Raw genomic sequence first — 16,039 nt, forward strand, 5'->3', positions numbered from 1 at the left:
TGCCTCATTGCCTGTATCCGCTACGGAGCCGCAGTCAAACGACCACCCCTCATCACTGTCAAACGCTCCCTAAAACACTTCTGTGAGCAGGCCTTTCTAATCGACCTGGCCCGGGTATCCTGGAAGGACATTGACCTCATCCCGTCAGTTGAGGATGCCTGGTCATTCTTTAAAAGTAACTTCCTCACCATTTTAGATAAGCATGCTCCGTTCAAAAAATGCAGAACTAAGAACAGATACAGCCCTTGGTTCACCCCAGACCTGACTGCCCTCGACCAGCACAAAAACATCCTGTGGCGGACTGCAATAGCATCGAATAGTCCCCGTGATATGCAACTGTTCAGGGAAGTCCGGAACCAATACACGCAGTCAGTCAGGAAAGCTAAGGCCAGCTTCTTCAGGCAGAAGTTTGCATCCTGTAGCTCCAACTCCAAAAAGTTCTGGGACACTGTGAAGTCCATGGAGAACAAGAGCACCTCCTCCCAGCTGCCCACTGCACTGAGGCTAGGTAACACGGTCACCACTGATAAATCCATGATTATCGAAAACTTCAATAAGCATTTCTCAACGGCTGGCCATGCCTTCCGCCTGGCTACTTCAACCTCGGCCAACAGCTCCGCCCCCCCCGCAGCTCCTCGCCCAAGCCTCTCCAGGTTCTCCTTTACCCAAATCCAGATAGCAGATGTTCTGAAAGAGCTGCAAAACCTGGACCCGTACAAATCAGCTGGGCTTGACAATCTGGACCCTCTATTTCTGAAACTATCTGCCACCATTGTCGCAACCCCTATTACCAGCCTGTTCAACCTCTCTTTCATCTCGTCTGAGATCCCCAAGGATTGGAAAGCTGCCGCAGTCATCCCCCTCTTCAAAGGGGGAGACACCCTGGACCCAAACTGTTACAGACCTATATCCATCCTGCCCTGCCTATCTAAGGTCTTCGAAAGCCAAGTCAACAAACAGGTCACTGACCATCTCGAATCCCACCGTACCTTCTCCGCTGTGCAATCTGGTTTCCGAGCCGGTCATGGGTGCACCTCAGCCACACTCAAGGTACTAAACGACATCATAACCGCCATCGATAAAAGACAGTACTGTGCAGCCGTCTTCATCGACCTTGCCAAGGCTTTCGACTCTGTCAATCACCATATTCTTATCGGCAGACTCAGTAGCCTCGGTTTTTCGGATGACTGCCTTGCCTGGTTCACCAATTACTTTGCAGACAGAGTTCAGTGTGTCAAATCGGAGGGCATGCTGTCCGGTCCTCTGGCAGTCTCTATGGGGGTGCCACAGGGTTCAATTCTCGGGCCGACTCTTTTCTCTGTGTATATCAATGATGTTGCTCTTGCTGCGGGCGATTCCCTGATCCACCTCTACGCAGACGACACCATTCTATATACTTTCGGCCCGTCTTTGGACACTGTGCTATCTAACCTCCAAACAAGCTTCAATGCCATACAACACTCCTTCCGTGGCCTCCAACTGCTCTTAAACGCTAGTAAAACCAAATGCATGCTTTTCAACCGGTCGCTGCCTGCACCTGCATGCCCGACTAGCATCACCACCCTGGATGGTTCCGACCTAGAATATGTGGACGTCTATAAGTACCTAGGTGTCTGGCTAGACTGCAAACTCTCCTTCCAGACTCATATCAAACATCTCCAATCGAAAATCAAATCAAGAGTCGGCTTTCTATTCCGCAACAAAGCCTCCTTCACTCAAGCCGCCAAGCTTACCCTAGTAAAACTGACTATCCTACCGATCCTCGACTTCGGCGATGTCATCTACAAAATGGCTTCCAACACTCTACTCAGCAAACTGGATGCAGTCTATCACAGTGCCATCCGTTTTGTCACTAAAGCACCTTATACCACCCACCACTGCGACTTGTATGCTCTAGTCGGCTGGCCCTCGCTACATATTCGTCGCCAGACCCACTGGCTCCAGGTCATCTACAAGTCTATGCTAGGTAAAGCTCCGCCTTATCTCAGCTCACTGGTCACGATGGCAACACCCATCCGTAGCACGCGCTCCAGCAGGTGTATCTCACTGATCATCCCTAAAGCCAACACCTCATTTGGCCGCCTTTCGTTCCAGTACTCTGCTGCCTGTGACTGGAACGAATTGCAAAAATCGCTGAAGTTGGAGACTTTTATCTCCCTCACCAACTTCAAACATCAGCTATCTGAGCAGCTAACCGATCGCTGCAGCTGTACATAGTCTATTGGTAAATAGCCCACCCTTTTCACCTACCTCATCCCCATACTGTTTTTATTTATTTACTTTTCTGCTCTTCTGCACACCAATATCTCTACCTGTACATGACCATCTGATCTTTTATCACTCCAGTGTTAATCTGCAAAATTGTAATTATTTGCCTACCTCCTCATGCCTTTTGCACACATTGTATATAGACCCCCCCTTTGTTTTCTACTGTGTTATTGACTTGTTAATTGTTTACTCCATGTGTAACTCTTTGTTGTATGCTCACACTGCTATGCTTTATCTTGGCCAGGTCGCAGTTGCAAATGAGAACTTGTTCTCAACTAGCCTACCTGGTTAAATAAAGGTGTTCTCAACTAGCCTACCTGGTTAAATAAAGGTGTTCTCAACTAGCCTACCTGGTTAAATAAAGGTGTTCTCAACTAGCCTACCTGGTTAAATAAAGGTGTTCTCAACTAGCCTACCTGGTTAAATAAAGGTGAAATAAAATAAAAAAAGCTGCCACCATATGACTTTCATCACCCCTAGCTGCCACCATATGACTTTCATCACCCCTAGCTGCCACCATATGGCTTTCATCACCCCTAGCTGCCACCATATGACTTTCACCACCCCTAGATGCCACCATATGACTTTCATCACCCCTAGCTGCCACCATATGGCTTTCATCACCCCTAGCTGCCACCATATGACTTTCACCACCCCTAGATGCCACCATATGACTTTCATCACCGCTAGATGCTCACTGCTTAGCCAACAGAATGAAATGTCTGTACCGCTCCAACTGTGGAATGGGGGGAGAAGATGCAGAGGAAATAGAAACATGCTTCCTGTGAAACAGATTTAAGTGTGATTGTGAACACGTCTAAGAAATGCACGTCGGCCTATAAGCAGGAGAAGATTTGTTGTCCAATTACAAACCTTTTAGAGCCATGGGGTAAAGATGGGCATTTTCCAATTTTGTACTTCACATGATTATTATTTTTTTGCGCAATTGAAAACAAAATACATTTTTAGAACACAAGGGCAAGGCCCGCACTGGAAAAAATATTGCCCATTTATCTGCAGTACCAGACAAAAATGTGGACACACCTACTCATTCAAGGGTTTTTCTTTATTTTTACTATTTTCTACATTGTAGAATAATAGCGAAGACATCAAAAATATGAAATAACACATATGGAATCATGTAGCAACCAAGCAAAAGTGTTAGTCAGTTGATTGTGGAGGCCAGGTCATCTGATGCAGCACTCCATCACTCTCCTTCTTGGTCAAATAGCCCTTACACAGCCTGGAGGTGTGTTGGGTCATTGTCCTGTTGAAAAACAAATGACAGTCCCACTAAAAACACAAACCAGATGGGATGGCGTATCGCTGCAGAATGCTGTTGTAGCCATGCTGGTTAAGTGTGCCTTAATTTCTAAATAAATCATTGACAGTGTCACCAACAAAGCACCCCCACACAATCACACCTCCTCCTCCATGCTTCACGGTGGGAACCAACCACACATCATCCGTTCACCTACTCTGTGTCACAAAGACACGGCGGTTGAAACCAAAAATGTCAAATTTGGACTCACGTCAAAGGACAGATTCCCACTGGTCTAATGTCCATTGCTTGTATATCTTGGCCCAAACAAGTCTCTTTTTCTTATTGGTGTCCTTTAGTAGTGTTTTTTTTGCAGCAATTCGACCATGAAGGCCTGATTCAAACAGTCTCTTCTGAACAGTTGATGTTGAGATGGGTCTATGACTTGAACTCTGTGAGATGCAGTCTGTGAGGTGCAGTCAAAAAAGCGAAGAGAAACGACAGTCCATCATTACTTTAAGATATGAAGGTCAGTCCATGCGGAAAATGTCAAGAACTTTTAAAGTTTCTTCAAGTGCAGTCGCAAGCGCTATGATGAAACTGGCTCTCATGAGGACAGCCACATAATATCAACTGGTTATATTATATCATGGAACACGATCTGTACTATCAACTGGTTATATTATATCATGGAACACAATCTGTCATATCAACTGGTTATATTATATCATGGAACACACTAATATCAACTGGATATATTATATCATGGAACACAATCTGTAATATCAACTGGTTATATTATATCATGGAACACAATCTGTAATATCAACTGGTTATATTATATCATGGAACACACTAATATCAACTGGTTATATTATATCATGGAACACAATCTGTACTATCAACTGGTTATATTATATCATGGAACACACTAATATCAACTGGATATATTATATCATGGAACACAATCTGTAATATCAACTGGTTATATTATATCATGGAACACACTCTTCAAAAAGGCAGTAACCTCAGCAGAGGTGCTTGCTTGTTTGAGACTAGGGCTGAGCAATGGCATAGTCTTGTTTTGTTCATTTACCAGACAAGACTCTCTTATTTCCTGAGCCCTTATCACAAGCAAGACATCTATTTCATAGCAAAAAAACAAAACATTTGAAAAGTTGCCAGTATGAAGTGATGTGCGTCTGGAACAGTTATTCTCAGATTGATTATTTGAAAACGGGTCTTATTTTCAGTATAGGTCTACAGACGTTCAATTTAGTTTATTCTGCCTGTTCTTTGGACTTTTCTAAATGGATGAACAATTACTCCATATTGAACACTGTATGGTGATGAATTACAGCCAAACCATCTGGTGAGTAGACCTAGGCTTAATGATTCTGATGAAAACACTCTCGTTGTCTTTATCAAACTAATGTTTTTGCATATTTTCAGTGTGGAACCTGTCTATGTTTAGGGGGGGGGGGGGTAGCCTAGCTAGGCAAACCAATTATACATAGCACTAGCTGTTTGCAAAGTAGCTTAAGCGGAAAATAGACCGGATGCAATTATTTCGAAACTGCAGCTCATTGTCTATTTTGAATTTGTGATCAAATTGTTGTCATTTGGCAAGGAAGGTAGCTTGTGTATCTGTATCAGTTCAATAATTTTTTTAAGCCCACCGTCCCATTCTTTTTATAGTCATTAATTTCTGTAGGCCTTGTGTGCGAACTTAGTACAGGTGTGTAGAGGGAGCGGTCGGAACGCGAGCGGTCGGAACGCAACAGTGAGACGCTGAGGAGAAATGGAATGTAGGGAGAATAACTGTGATACTTGCCTTGTTTTCTTTTTTTTGTCGTGCCCTGCAAATGTACATGTACAAATGGAATAGAGTCAAAGCAAATAAACATGGTCTTCAAGACTAAATATGATTATTTAGGGGGGGGGGGGGGGGGTTGACGTCCGATTAATCATACCCATCCTACCACTGGGCTATAAGGGCATGTTACATTGTACAAATCAGTTACAGCGCTGGCGCCTGACAGATATGAAAGAGTTGTGATAAACGTAAGGCAGACCAGGCAGCCTTTCGAGCATTCATTTATATTGACCTTTAAAGATCAAGATGAGTCACAAATGGCACCGTATTCCCTTTAGCCATATGGGCCCTGGTTAAACGTAGTACACTGTATAGTAAACAGGAAGCCATTTGGGACACTGCCTGTTTTAAGCCTCACAAGTATCCATCTCGTGACTAAGCATAACTGTAACTAGACTAATGTCAAGGATTTCCAGATGATTCAAAATCAGCCTACAAAAATACTACTTTGATCTACTCTAGAAAAACACATAAGTGCCATCAAATCTTGAAAAACGGAAATGGTTTATTACAGTGTTTCCGCCACGTAAAATACATATGGAACAATTACAAATATCTTAATGAATAGACAAATCTGACAACCCCATAGTAGTATACTTTATCTATTTACCTAGTCAGCTTGTTCTATGCCAGAGAAATAAATATTCCTCAAGGCACATTCCAGTTACGAGTGCCATAGGGGAAGGAATTCCCAGAATGGAAAAAAAGCTGCAAAAGTTGGCTACATTTACTTAGTAGGCTACTCAAACGTTTACCAACCAACCGGTTTACACTTTATATGGCCTGTGTATGGTATAATAAACAAAAGCCTGAATTAATGCAATAACTAACTGATAACAGAATTGTCGAAAACAAATAGGTCTGCCTTGCTGCTAACAGAATGGAATTCGCAACACAACAAGTTCCTGGGTATTTAAAAACTGCATTATCTGGATTAAAAAATAAATAAAAAATTCCGACTGGCAATGTAATTGTTCTGAACCGCGAAAAAATGTTTTCATTCCACCCGCCAGCTGTTTGTTTTTTGCAGCTCACCCCATGGGGATCTGACCTGATGCAGGACTCTACTTATGACTATCCCAATGGGATTACAAGCAGATAGACAACCTCATGCTTCAACCCATGTATTTATAGCCAATATGCTGCATCGCTTGGCTACAGGTGATATTGCTGATAGCATACCTGATAATATGGACCATGCATATAACATATTGGTAAAATTATTTGTTAAAATTATTTGAACATATTGGACCATATATATATATATATATATATATTTTATTTTTTTAAATATATAACAAATAATTTTACCAATATGTTATATGGCTAATTTCTGCATAAACCAGAGCAAACACTGGTTTACTTCTTTACCCCCCCTATCCCCCTTATGTGGCCCAGTAAAATGTCAGGAAATGAGAGTCTTGCTCCTCTCTTCTGTGGGATGGGTGGATGGATGGCACACAGTGGAATGAGGAGCGAGAGAGCAAGGGCTAGACTCTGGTGTTGTTGACCATCTCTGTTTGTTGACCATCTCTGTTTATTTATCTCTGTTTATTTACAGTCAAGCCACTACTGTTTCCGATGGGAGGGCTCTATTGAGTTTCAGGATATGGGATAGCAGGATAGGAAGTGCAACAGTGTATGCATCCTTGTTTTAACACTCACGTCAAATCTTCAAAATGCATAGAATAGCAGTAGGTTAGAACCTGTGGAGTGGAGGAAATGCTGGTCTATTAAGACAGAGTGTGTCAAGGCGAGCAATTATTTTTCTACGGGTCAAAAGAGACCTACAGTGTACTACAGATACCTACAGTATACTAGAGATACCTACAGTGTACTACAGACCTACAGTATACTAGAGACCTACAGTATACTACAGAGACCTACAGTATACTAGAGATACCTACAGTGTACTACCGAGACCTACGGTGTACTACCGAGACCTACAGTGTACTACAGATACCTACAGTGTACTACAGATACCTACAGTGTACTACAGACACCTACAGTGTACTACAAACCTACAGTATACTACAAACCTACAGTATACTACAGAGACCTACAGTATACTACAGAGACCTACAGTATACTAGAGACCTGCAGTATACTACAGAGACATACAGTATACTACAGAGACATACAGTATACTACAGAGACATACAGTATACTACAGAGACCTACAGTATACCACAGAGACCAAGAGTATACTACAGGATACTACAGTATACCACAGAGACCTACAGTATACTACAGAGACATACATGATACTACAGGATACTACAGAAACCTACAGTATACTAGAGACCTACAGAAATACTACAGAGACATACAGTATACTACAGAGACCTACAGTATACTAGAGACCTACAGTATACTAGAGACCTACAGTGTACTACAGAAACATACAGTATACTAGAGACCTACAGTATACTAGAGACCTACAATATACCACAGAGACATACAGTATACTACAGAGACCTAAAGTATAACACAGAGAACAACAGTATAACACAGAGAACAACAGTATACTAGAGACCAACAGTATACTACTGAGACCTACAGTATACCACATAGACCTACAGTATACCACATAGACTGACAGTATACCACCGAGACCTACAGTATAACACAGAGACCTACAGTATACCACAGAGACCTACAGTATACCACAGAGACTGACAGTATACTACAGAGACTGACAGTATACTACAGAGACTGACAGTATACTACAGAGACCTACAGTATACTACAGACACCTACAGTATACCACAGACACCTACAGTATACCACAGACACCTACAGTATACCACAGACACCTACAGTATACTAGACACCTACAGTATACCACAAAGACTGACAGTATACTACAGAGATCTACAGTATACTACAGCGACCTATAGTATACCAGAGACCTACAGGATTTTGCAGAGACCTACAGTATACCACAGAGGCCTACAGTATACCACAGAGACCCACAGTATACCACAGAGACCAACAGTATACTACAGAGACCTACAGTATACGAAAGACCTAGTGTACTACAGAGACCTAAAGGAAACTACAGAGACCTACAGTATACCAGAGACTGACAGTATACCACAGAGACCTACAGTATACTAGAGACCTACAGTATACTAGAGACCTACAGTATACCACAAAGACTGACAGTATACTACAGAGACCTACAGTATACTACAGTACAACTGTAGGAAAACTATTAGAAGTCATTGGTGTTTGTCGACCACAACATTCTGCACATACTTCTCCAACCAACCTGGACAAATGTCAGGAATAGTTGGGCAGACAGAGGGAGTGTGTTGACCCCATATTGTATTGCTGTTCAAAGCACAGCCTGGAAAATATATCTGGACCTGGAGTAGAGACCCAGGGATGTGGTTGGCACAGTTACCGTATAACTATGTAACCGACGTTTAAGGATGAGGTCCGTCGTGATAAAATAACCGTCATAACCGTTTTTTTGGGTGGAGCGAACAGTTAACTGACGACGGGAAGGCCGTGCGGTTCGTGCGGTTGAGTCTGTTTCCGTAGTAACATGGACTCTTTACAACGTGATGAAACGTTGTTTCTCCTTGCTGAAACAAGCAAGTTGTTGTAGCAAACAAGTCTTTGGTTTTCTAGGCAACACCCCCTCCCTACAGCAGCAGCACATGAAGTCAGGAGTAGTGCTGTTATGGTGACTGTATTACTGGCGGTCACAAGTCATGACTGCAGTCAAAATCCACATGACCGTGTAGTCACGGTAACTAGGCTTATCCAAAACTGCACTTTGATGCTGCTGACGGCCTGGTACTCAGCACTATTGTCAATGCAAATGTTATCGATGAGCTCATTATGCGCAACATTTCTATAGGCTATACAACAGTGTGAGAAAACAAGAGTTTTGATGGCCTCTATTAAAAAGAGGAGGATCCCATTAGCTTCCTATAGACTAGGCCTACTATATTTATTTCTCAACTTTCCTAATATTCAGCACATTGCTTCACTTTACAACAGGAGTATAGCCTACCGGTCAGAAAATGAAACATTCGCTATGGACGATTAATTAAGGCCGATTTCAAGTTTTCATAACAATCTGTAATCAGCCTTTTTGGACACCGATTATGGCTGATTAAATTGCAATCCACGAGGAAATTGCGTGGCAGGCTGACCACTTGTTACGTGAGTGCAGCGTCAAAAGGACCTTGTGCCCGCAAGGAGCAAAGGTGTTGCTAGCTAGCATTAAACTTATCTTGTAAAAAAAACAATCAATCTTCACATAATTACTAGTTAACCTAGTTATATCATCAACCATGTGTAGTTAACTAGCTTGTCCTGCGTTGCATATAATCAATGCAGTGCCTGTTAATTTATCATTGAATCACAGCCTACTTCAACTTCGCGGGTGATGATTTAACAAAAGCCCATTCATTGCACAAATGTACCTAACCATGAACATCAATGCCTTTCTTAAGATCAATACACAGAAGTATATTTTTTTAAACCTGCATATTTAGATTAAGAAATCCAGGTTAGCAGGCAATATTAACTAGGGAAATTGTGTGACTTCTCTTGCGTTCAGTGCCAGCAGAGTCAGGGTATATGCAACAGTTTGGGCTGCCTGGCTCATTGTAAACGGTGTTTCTTCCTAGCAAAGACCGTAATTAATTTGCCAGAATTTTACATGATTATGACTTAACATTGAAGGTTGTGCAATCTAACAGCGATATTTAGACTTAGGGTTGCCACCCATTCGACAAAATACGGAATGGTTCCGTATTTCACTGAAAGAATAAACATTTTGTTTTATCGAAGAGTTTGTTTCCGGATTTGACCATATTAATGACCAAAGGATTGTATTTCTGTGTGTTTATTATATTATAATGAAGTCTATGATTTGATATTTGATAGACCAGTCTGACTGAGCGGTGGTAGGCACCAGCAGGCTCGTAAGCATTAATTCAAAAAGCACTTTAATGCGTTTGCAAGCAGCTCTAAGCAATGCTTGAAGCACAGCGCTGTTTATGACTTCAAGCCTATCAACTCCTGAGATTAGGCTGGCAATACTAAAGTGCCTATAAGAACATCCATTAGTCAAAGGTATAAGAAATACAAATGGTATAGAGAGAAATAGTCGACGCGTCATAATTCCTATAATAACTACAACTTAAAAATGTTAACTGAGAATATTGAAGAACTGGGAATATTGAAGAACTGGGAATATTGAACCACCAGCTTTCATATGTTCTCAAGGTCTGAGAATGTTTTTTACATGGCACATACTGCACTTTTACTTTCTTCTCCAACACTGTTTTTGCATTATTTAAACCAAATTGAACATTATTTGAGACAAAATAGATTTTATTTATGTATTATATTAAGTTAAAATAAAAGGGATCATTGTTCATTCAGTATTTTTGTAATTGTCATTATTACAAATATATATAAAAATCGTCCGATTAATCGGTATCAGCTTTTTTTGATCCTCCAATAAATCGGTATCAGTATCGACGTTGAAAAATCATAAATCGGTCGACCTAAAGTCCATTCTAAATCAAAACTAATTTCACACATATATTATTTAATATATGTAAAGGGGGGCTCACAGGGGTCTCCCGAGTGGTGCAGCGGACTAAGGCACTGCATCTCAGTGCAAGAGGTGTCACTACAGTCCCTGGTTCAAATCCAGGCTGCATCACATCCGGCCATGATCGGGAGTCCCATAGGGCGGCGCACAATTGGCCCAGCATCGTCTGGGTTTGGCCGGAGGTAGGCCGTCATTGTAAATAATAATTTGTTCTTAAATGACTTGCCTAGTTAAATAGAGTTAAATAAATAAATAAAAAATGTAATCAAGAATAGTCTGATGGGTGACAATATTATCACTTGTGAATAGATTACAAGAAACATTGCATGCCCTTTTTCAAATCACAGTCGCACACCTCATGTAGCATAGGCCTATATCTTTTGATAAGGTTTGTATCACAACTAAAGTGGCCAAATCATATCTTAATTTTAAGCACATTAATCCATTTTACAAGAGGTATAGAGCCTAACTGGAATACATAAGCAGTGTGTGAGTTTCATGTTTGGGGAAGATAACTTTCACCATAAAAATTCACCTTTATAATAAAGCATTACACGCATAATTGCATTTGCAGTCACTTTTGAGAACAGTATTTTCCCGCTAATTGATTGCATTTTGGAACATTCGTTCTATTAGGTCTACTGCAGTGTGTACAGTTCTGCGCTTATACTGTGAAGAAATAGCCTAATAGTTTATCAACATTAAGCTAAACGTTCTGATCTGTTGCATCAGCCTCATTGCTTTAAAAAATGTTTTTGTTGATGCTAGTGGTTTTATTCATTTGAGATCCATACATCCCACAACGATCCCAGAGTATGTTTGGAATATTCCTTTCTCGCCCAGAAGGACAACTTGATCAATAGAATAGATCAACTTTTGTATAGTAGATTGACATAGGCTAGTGTTTTTGCGGTTTGTTAGGCCTACTCATCTTGTTGGCTGATGAAATATGGACATTTCTAACATCTTCAATATGCGCCTCGGATTTCAATAAGAAGGAAGCAGTTGCATCCCCGATGTGTCGGTCTTCACTTGTAGCCTAATTCAGAGCTGAGATGCCTGTGAGAAGGACCCGATCGATCACATGACGGGCATTGGCTAATAAGAATTGAGATATCTGAGAGAGCCATGTGAGTGAGAGCTGCTTCGGCGCACGGCAATTGACAACCGAGAGAAGGGAATTAAAATTATTATTTTCAGCCCGAGGGCACAATGGCCACAAGGCATGGATTTTTTTAGAGGGCATTAATGCCACACAAGGGGAATGCCACCGGGGAAATTCGAGGTATTATCAAGTGCTTGTCAAATTGTGAATGAGAGACTGATGAAGTGTGTACAGCCTGCGCAAGAAACAGAGCAGCGCTCATGCCTTACATGCAACTTTTTTTCAAATCAGTCGCATCATGCAGCCTTAGATTGTATTTAAAAAATCTAAACATATAGCCCAACGTTTGTAGAACAACTAAAGTTGCATAAATAACTCTAAATTAAGCATGTAGGAGGAACTGTTTCTTTGTTGACTACTCAACACAGAATAGCATGTGCACACTCCCTCTGTAGTCATTTGGAGAATGTATCCTTTCTATCTTATTCAGCTATGTTCAATTGTATTCTTAATACTATAAAATAATGCTACGGAATTCTAAGCAAATCTTGTCTGCTAAATGAACTATTGTAGCCCACAGCCATATGTCATAGTCAGATCAGGACCTAACATAACGACAACTCAGAGTATACTATTCTGTTATTCTGAAATAGACTACATTTTCTTAATATCATGTTTCTTTAGACCAGTCTAAAATAAATAATGGATTTATTGTGAGGGTGTAGGCTATATTACATGGATTTATTAGACTTTTTAAAATGTAGATGTTCCAAAGGTCTGCATCAGTAGGTTGTAGTCTATGCATGAACGCCAGGAGATGATACATGTGTTTATGTTAATTAACGGTCAATACCATGAGAATGGCAGTTTTTGCTTAACAATCACCGACTGACAAAGTACCATGATCGTCAAAGCCCTACCCAGGGATACACTCTCCACTGATCCAGACAGCATGACAGTCAGACTCACCCCTGATCCAGACAGACCGCATGAGTGAGACTCACCCCTAATCCAGACAGACAGACAGCATGGCAGTGAGACTCACCCCTAATCCAGACAGACAGACAGCATGACAGTCAGACTCACCCCTGATCCAGACAGCATTACAGTCAGACTCACCCCTGATCCAGACAGCATTAGTCAGACTCACCCCTAAACCAGGCAGAAAGGCAGCATGACAGTGAGACACACCCCTGATCCACAGACAGACAGCATGACAGTCAGACTCACCCCTAATACAGACAGTCAGGCAGCATGACAGTCAGACATCCCTAAACCAGGCAGAAAGGCAGCATGACAGTGAGACTCACCCCTGATCCACAGACAGACAGGCAGCATGAGTCAGACTCACCCCTGATCCACAGACAGACAGGCAGCATGACAGTGAGGTTGGGGCTGGGTGGTCTTTGCCTTCCAGTGGAACAGAAGTTCTGAGAAGCCAGCCAGGCAGCTAGCTAAAGATAGACTCTGATTCCGGACACATACAGTACAGGTCTCAAGTATCCTCTGGGTTTCTGACTGACCACCTGAGCCTTCTTGTATGGCCTTTCACTGTCTCAAATAGTTGATACACTGACTATGGGTGAACTGTACTATTACAGTCCCCAACTAGGCTAAGTAATGACTATTGTCTTTCCACTACAGCCGGAAGACACTTTGCAATGGTCTACCATGTTTTAAAAAAACAGATGTGCCTATATACTATAAGCTTTCTCTGGTGGTGCCTCATGTAAATGTAAAAAAACAGATCTGACTGCCTACTGTAACTTGTTTTCTATTTACCTTCAGAGGGAGTTGACCTACAGGGTGTGTGCTGTATTTGTGACCACTAAAAAAAAGCAACGAGAAATGCTAGCGGGGGTATATCTCTCCTCACCAGTTACCCAGGCTACTCTGTGGTCCCTGAGGTGCTCTGCTTAGAGCCCAATCCCCTGGATGGAAGAGAATAGCTGGCAGTCTGTTTGCTTTGTTTGCTTTCCTCTTCCGGTCCTTCATCCTGCCTGCTAAGGCCACTGCAGTCCGGGTTGAGGGGAGTGTACACTGGCCCAGTGGTTCCCAACTCCAGTCCCCCAGTACCTCCAACGGCACACATTTCTGTCGTGTCCCTGGACAAGCACACCACAGCTAAATATTTTGCAATGGGAAACAAAACATCTGTGATCTTATTACACAATTTCAGGTATTATCTCCCTGTTAAACTAGTACCCCCGCCACTCCCAGTCCCCATAAGGCTATGGTCATAGTAGTGCCCTATGTAAGGAATAGGGGTCCATCTGGGACAGCCAGAGAGACAACACTGGGACCTTTAGCTTTGAGGCCTAACATAGTCAGCCCATAGAGTGTAGGGTAGTGTAGGCGACTGTAGTAGTTGGGTTGACTTTAGGTCCCCCACCTACATTTGCTGCATTTTTATCCCCTTTCAAAATAACCCAGTCATGGAAAAGGACCTGGAGGTAGTTAGGTTTGTCTATGTTCATCGACATAGATTAAATGTGTACAGGATTAACATTACTGTATTAATCGAAACCAGGGGTGGGCAACTCCAGTCCTTGTGGTCCTGATTGGTGTCACACTTTTGCCCAGCGAACACACATGACTCCAATAACAAACTAATCATGATCTTCAGTTTAGAATGCAATTCGTTTAAACCAGCTGTGTTTGCTAGGGATGGGGGATGGGGGATGGGGGGGGGGGGGGGGGGGATGTGACACCACTCCGAGGACTGGAGTTGCCCATCCCTGATCTAAACCACAACATAATGCCTAACAGAGAAGTTCAGACCAGGGACATGTGGAACCATTTTTATTTAAAAAATATTTAGACAATGATTTGAATGGAAAGAGGCGTACCAACATCCCCACAATGCTTAGAAATACACCACAGGACCACACACATAAATCAGACATATTTCTAAGTAATGTAACATTCTCCTCGCCACCAGTGAAAGGTGATGCTTTGACTTAAGGTCACATCGTATTAGTAGCATGACTGTGTGTGTTGAATGCATTATGAATGGCTGAACAACACCTGATCTCCCAGACACTGCAGACGACAAGGCCTACGTCCAAAATAGCACCCTTTTCCCTACATACTATCCTAATTCTGACCAGAGCCTTATGGGTCCTGGTCAAAAAGTAGTGCACTACATAGGGAATAGGGTGCCATTAAGGACGCAGATCTAGGTCTGAATTTAACAGTACGCCCCTGTCTACGCCCCAATTGTTGCGTGTGACGTCATCAACTGTGCAGTCAGGCACCAGATTATAGGTATGGCAATGTAAAATACCTATCCAGGCTTGGTAAGAGCTGGCATGCTTCAGCAGTGTCTGTCTAGGGATGCAAAATTCCGTGAACTTTCAATAAATTCCCTGGTTTTCCAGAAATCCTGGTTGGAGGATTCCGGATTTCCTGCTTATTCCTTCCTGATTACGAAATAGATTTCAGGAATACTGAGGAATTCATTGAAAGTTCACAGAATTTTGCACCCAGGAGTCTTGGCAGAGGAACATACCCATTAACTTAAAATGACAGTTCAGTGAGCGCCAACATAGCAATCAGAGGCATCCTTGACATTAGTAATTCAACATTATACTGCTAGGCTATCCCAGGGAACACTGCAGTTATAATAGAGTACGATCACACACACACACACAGACACACACACACACACACACACACACACACACTGAAAACAGTTGATGTTGTTTTCAATCAACTCAGATATGTCCATCCATCCTCACAGAGAGAGTTCAAAGAGTTATGAGGGCACACCGTTATGAAGCACAACACACACTGTAATCTGAGGGAACCTGGAGTCAATTCAACTGGGAGTGAACTGCACCACGCTGCCTGTCGAACCAGTGGAATTAATACACCAGATTAAGCTGTCATTTAAACTTCTGACCCAACATTTTTATTATTAAAAAAATTCAAATGTGTTTGAAA

The 16,039-nt window shown here is 42.1% G+C and overlaps 1 protein-coding gene across 5 annotated transcripts in view; it reads right to left on the minus strand.

The window, feature by feature from the left end:
• Nucleotides 1-16,039, minus strand: part of LOC109908430 (focal adhesion kinase 1-like) — a 241,193-nt gene that overhangs the window by 220,920 nt on the left and 4,234 nt on the right. Inside the window, exon 1 of one of the 5 annotated variants that reach the window (XM_031795103.1) lies at nt 13,405-13,455. The exons of the other annotated variants lie outside the window; for them this stretch is intronic. Within the exon in view, the coding sequence (XP_031650963.1) occupies nt 13,405-13,432 (28 nt within the window). The 5' untranslated portion in view covers nt 13,433-13,455. Of the gene's footprint in view, nt 1-13,404; nt 13,456-16,039 lie in introns of those variants that run through there. 5 annotated transcript variants of the gene reach the window in all.

This window comes from Oncorhynchus kisutch, linkage group LG17 (genome assembly GCF_002021735.2).
Source record: "Oncorhynchus kisutch isolate 150728-3 linkage group LG17, Okis_V2, whole genome shotgun sequence".
NCBI classification, from domain to species: Eukaryota; Metazoa; Chordata; class Actinopteri; order Salmoniformes; family Salmonidae; genus Oncorhynchus; species Oncorhynchus kisutch.